The sequence below is a fragment of the Grampus griseus genome (genome assembly GCF_964374135.1).
Source record: "Grampus griseus genome assembly, chromosome: 14".
Classification (NCBI taxonomy): domain Eukaryota; kingdom Metazoa; phylum Chordata; class Mammalia; order Artiodactyla; family Delphinidae; genus Grampus; species Grampus griseus.
Window position 1 is genome coordinate 51407381 of NC_139008.1, and position 5848 is coordinate 51413228.

A 5848-nucleotide genomic window follows, 5' to 3' on the forward strand; every position below is an offset into this window, starting at 1 on the left:
TAAGCCAAGGAAGTGGGTCCAATAGAACGTTCTGTGATGATCAAAGTGTTCTATGTCTGAGCTATTCAATATGGTAGCCACTAGCCACATGTGTCTATTGAGCACTTGAAATATGGCTAGTACAAAAAAGGGACACCATTTTTAACTTTATATAAGTTTAATTAATTTAATTTAAATTTGAAATAGGCACATATGACATGGCTCTCATATTGGACAGAACGGCTCTAGCATAATGTATCTTTGTTTGATTGACTATTTACTATTGATTACAGCTCAGACTCTACAAAGTTAAATGTTAACTTCTAGAAGACTTATAATTTGCAAATGATTTCTGTACTGTACTACAGGGCAATAAAACAATTTTATTGCCCTGTAGTACATTAACCAGTTTTGTATTTAATTAACGATCTTATTTCAACACTTTTTTCTTTCATTGACAATACGTGCTTCAGTCTTTTGAACTCCACTTTGACCCAAATTTACCATCCTGCTGATTATGCCATTAGTGAGTTTCTGCTATTAATTAACATATGTCCCCTATATATTTGAGAGAAAGTAGTGCTTTTGAAGTTTTTGAAAATTATACTCTGAAGTTTTTTGCCATCTGACTTCATGTACTATTTACTGAATCCATCTAGTCCTAAGATTTTGCTCCTGGATATAATCCATAAGGAACCTCTAATTAATTAGCTGTTTGGGACCCAGTTCCTGTTTGTATTTGGTAGAGGAAAAGAATATGGATTTAAAAGTCAGAGTAGGTTTTATTCAACAGAGTATTGGAAGTCCAAACCACACAAATCAAACCAGAAAAAAATTAATAAGAGGAATTCAGATTGGAAAGAAAGATGTAAAACTGTCACAGTTTATAAATGTCATGAACTATAGACATGACATGACATAGAAAATCCTTTAGATGCCACCAAAAACCTACTAGAAATCATCAATGAATTTGGTAAAGTTTTAGGATACAAAATTAATATATAGAAAATTATTGTGTTTCTATACACTAACACTGAACTATCAAAAAGGAAATTAAGAAAACAATCCCGACACCGTCCTCTGGCTGACCGTGGTGGACGTCTTGAGCGCAATCGATCCGCAGCCTGTGCGCCCCGCACCGCCTCCTGTGGAAGCTTGAGCTGGCTGTGTAGCTTTCTCCCTTTGTCTCATAACCATGTCCATCAATGAGAATGCTATTCACCAGCTGCCCGCCTTAACAGATTCAGGAACAAGGGGAAAGACAGTACAGAAATGAGGCGGCACCGAATAGAAGTTAATGTGGAGCTCAGGAAAGCTAAGAAGGATGACCAGATGCTGAAAAGGAGAAATGTCAGCTCCGTTCCAGATGATGCTGCTTCTCCACTGCAGGAAAACTGCAACAACCAGGGCACTGTAAATTGGTCTGTTGATGACATTGTCAAAGGCATAAATAGCAACAATTTGGAAAGCCAGCTCCAAGCTACTCAAGCTGCTAGGAAGCTGCTTTCCAGGGAAAAACAGTCCCCTATAGACAGCATAATCCGGGCTGGTTTGTTTCCAAAATTTGTGTCCTTCTTGGGCAGAACTGATTGTAGTCCCATTCAGTTTGAATCTGCTTGGGCCCTCACTAACATTGCTTCCGGGACATCAGAACAGACAAAGGCTGTGGTAGATGGAGGTGCTATCCCAGCATTCATTTCTCTGTTGGCATCTCCCCACACTCATATCAGTGAACAAGCTGTATGGGCTCTAGGAAACATTGCAGGTGATGGCTCGATTTTCCGAGACTCGGTTATCAAGTATGGTGCAGTTGACCTGCTGTTGGCACTTTTGGCGGTTCCTGATTTGTCATCTTTAGCATGTGGTTACTTATGTAATCTTACCTGGACACTTTCAAATCTTTGTCGCAACAAGAATCCTGCACTCCCCTTAGATGCTGTTGAGCAAATTCTTCCTACTTTAGTTCGTCTCCTGCATCACGATGATCCAGAAGTTTTAGCTGATACCTGCTGGGGTATTTCCTACCTTACCGATGGTCCAAATGAATGGATTGAAATGATTGTGAAAACTGGGGTTGTACCCCAACTTGTGAAGCTTTTAGGAGCTACTGAATTGCCAATTGCGACTCCCACGCTAAGAGCCATAGGGAATATTGTCACTGGGATAGATGAACAGACTCAGGTTGTAATAGATGCAGGAGCACTTGCCATCTTTCCCAGCCTGCTTACAAACTCCAAAACTAATATTCAGAAGGAAGCTACGTGGACAATGTCAAACATCACGGCTGGTCGCCAGGACCAGATACAGCAAGTTGTATATCATGGATTAGTCCCAGTCCTTGTTGGCGTTCTCTCTAAGGCTGACTTTAAGACACAAAAGGAAGCTGTATGGGCTGTGACCAACTACACAAGCGGCGGAACAGTTGAGCAGATTGTATACCTTGTTCATTGTGGCATAATAGAACCGTTGATGAACCTCCTAACTGCGAAAGACACTAAAATTATTCTGGTTATTCTGGATGCCATCTCAAATATCTTTCAGACTGCTGGGAAACTAGGGGAAACTGAGAAACTTAGTATAAGGGTTGAAGAATGTGGAGGTTTGGACAAAATTGAAGCTCTGCAAAACCATGAAAATGAGTCTGTGTACAAAGCTTCATTAAACTTGATTGAGAAGTATTTCTCTGTGGAGGAAGAGGAAGATCAAAATGTTGTGCCAGAAACTACCTCTGAAGGGTATACATGCCAAGTTCAGGATGGCACTGCTGGGACCTTCAACTTTTAGATTGTACATCTGAGGCATAAAGTTGTTTGTTGTGTACTATGTTTGGTAGAAGTTTGTCTTACTGTTTCTCTACTAAGAACTCTTTACACGTGGTTTGTTATTGTAGCACTTTTTACAAAGGAACTATACTTGAACAGTTCCAAACTGTACATACTGTATGAAGCTTCTCCTCTTAATGGGTTTCTTATTTCTATGTGGAATTTCATATCTTGCAGTGTCCTGTAAATAAAGATTAAATTCCACCTTTAAAAAAAAAAAGAAAACAATCCCATGCAAACAATAAAAAAAAGAGAAAGAAAAAAATCCCATTTATCACAGCATCAAAAAAATTAAATACCTAGGAATGAGTCTAACAAAGGAGGTATAAGACCTGTACTTGGAAAACTATAGAACACTGATGAAAGAAACTGAAGATGACACAAATATATGGAAAGATATACTGTGCTCAATGATTGGAAGAATTAATATTGTTAAAATGACCACACTACCCAAGGCAACCTACAGATTCGATAAAATCCTTACCAGAATACCAATGGCATTTTTCACAGAATGAGGACAAATAATTCTAAAATTTCTTTGGAAACAGAAAAGACACCAAATAACCAAGATTATCTTGAGAAAGAAGAATAAAGCTGGAGGTATCAGACACTCTGATTTCAAACTATACTATACAGCTACAGTAATCAAAACATTATGGTACTGACACAAAAACAGACACATAGATCAATAGAACAGAAGAGAGAGCCTAGAAATGAACTACACTTATAAGGGCAATTAATCTATGACAAAAAGGGCAAGAATATACAATGGGGGAGAGGACGACCTCTTCAATAAATGGGGTTGGGAACACTGGACAGCTACATGCAAAAGATTCAAACTGATTTACTTTCTCACAATTCAACTTGGATTAAAGACTTGAACATAAGATCCAAAACCATAAAACGTCTAGAAGAAAACATAGACAGTACACTCATTGACATCCGTCTTAGTAATATTTACTTGGATATGTTTCCTAAAGCAAGGAAAACAAAAACAACAAAAAATGAACAAATGGGACTACATCAAACTAAAAAGCTTTTGCATGGCAAAGGAAACTCAACAAAATGAAAAGGTCTCCTACTGAATGGGAGAAGATATTTGCGAATAATATATCTGACTAGGGGTTAATATCCAAAATATGCCAAGAAGTCATACAACTCAACAACAATAAGCCAAAAAACCTGATTAAAAAATGGGCAAAGGACCTGAATAGACATTTTTCCAAAGAAGACATACAAGTGGCCAACAGGCACATGAAAAGATGCTCAACATCACTAATCATCAGGCAAAAGCAAATCAAAACCATAATGAGATATCACCTCACACCTGTCAGAATGGCTATTACCAAAAAAAAAAAATGTTTAAAATAACAAATGTTGGCAAGGATGTGGAGAAAAGGGAGCACTCATGCACTGTCAGTGGGAATGTAAATTGGTGCAACCACTATGGAAAACAGTATGGAGGTTCCTCAAAAAATTAAAAATAGAATTACCATACAATCCATCAATTCCATTCTACTACCAGATATTTATCCAAAGGAAATGAAAACATTAACTAGAAAAGATATGCACCCCAATGTTCACTGCAGCATTATTTACAATAGCCAGGTATGGAAGCAACCTAAGTGCCCATCAATAGATGAATAGACAAAGAAGATGTGTTATACATATACAGTGGAATACCACTCAGCCATAAAAGAAGAATGAGATCTTGCCATGACAACATGGATGGACCTAGAGGGTGTTATGCTAAGTGAAATAAGTAAGACAAGTAAAGACAAATATTGTATGATTTCACTCATATGTGTAGTCTAAAAAACAAAAAAAGTGGGGCTTCCCTGGTGGTGCAGTGGTTGAGAATCTGCCTGCTAATGTAAGGGACACGGGTTCGAGCCCTGGTCTGGGAGGATCCCACATGCCATGGAGCAACTAGGCCCATGAGCTACAACTACTGAGCCTGCGTGTCTGGAGCCTGTGCTCCACAACAAGAGAGACCACGATAGTGAGAGGCCCGTGCACAACGATGAAGAGTGGCCCCCACTTGCCACAACTAGAGAAAGCCCTCGCACAGAAACGAAGACCCAACACAGCCAAAATAAATAAATTAATTAATAAACTCCTACCCCCCAACATCTAAAAAAAATAACAAAAAAAAATGAACAAACATAATAAGCAGAAGCAGAGTCGTAGAAGCAGAGAAAAAAACAGGTGGTTGCCAGAGGGGAGGAAGTGTGGAGAGGAGAAGAATAGGTGAGGGAGATTAAGAGGTACAAACTTCCAGATACAAAATAAAGAGTCACGGGTGCAAAATGTACAGTGTGGGGAATATCGTCAGTTATTATGTCATACCTTTGTATAGTGACATATCGTAACTAGACTTTCTGTGATCATTTTGAAATGTATAGAAATACCAAATCACTATGTTGTGTAGCAGGAACTAACATAGTGTTGTAAGTCAATTACACTTCAGAAACAAACAAACACACACACACACACTCACAGAAAAAGAGATCAGATTTGTGGTTACCAGAGAAGGCAGGGTGTGGGGGGAGGGAGAATTGAAGGAAGGCAGTCAAAAGGTACAGATTTCTAGTTACAAGATAAATATGTACAAGGGGTGTAATGTACAACATGATAAATATAATTAAGACTTCTGTATGTTATATATGAAACTCGTTAAGAGAGCAAATCTTAAGAGTTCTCATCACAAGGAAAACATTTTTTTTCTTTATCTTTATATCTATATGAGATTATGGGTGTTCACCAAACTTACTGTGATAATTGTTTCATGATGTATGTAAGTGAAATCATTATGCTGCACAACTTAAACTTATTCAGAGCTGTATGCCAATTATATCTCAATAAACCTGGAAGAAAAAAAAAAACAGAAACAAAAAAACTGATGTTGCAATACCAAAAAATGATAACAAGATGAAGGAACTGCATGTGTGTTACAAGCTAGTGGGAGCTTTGGGTTGTTTGGTGGTGGGTAGTCCCTAAATGATTTAATCCAAAAAAATATGAAGTACAAGAGAGAGAAAGAGAGC

At 38.1% G+C, this 5848-nt stretch overlaps 1 protein-coding gene across 1 annotated transcript; it reads left to right on the forward strand.

The window, feature by feature from the left end:
• Positions 1-1174: 1174 nt before the first annotated feature.
• Positions 1175-2892, forward strand: LOC309832303 (importin subunit alpha-1-like; the record flags this gene model as incomplete). Its single annotated transcript, XM_082669955.1, is given in 2 exon segments — positions 1175-1193; positions 1196-2892. Coding segments are annotated over 2 exon segments (1587 nt in total). The 3' UTR covers positions 2764-2892.
• Between the last annotated feature and the right edge of the window lie 2956 nt (positions 2893-5848).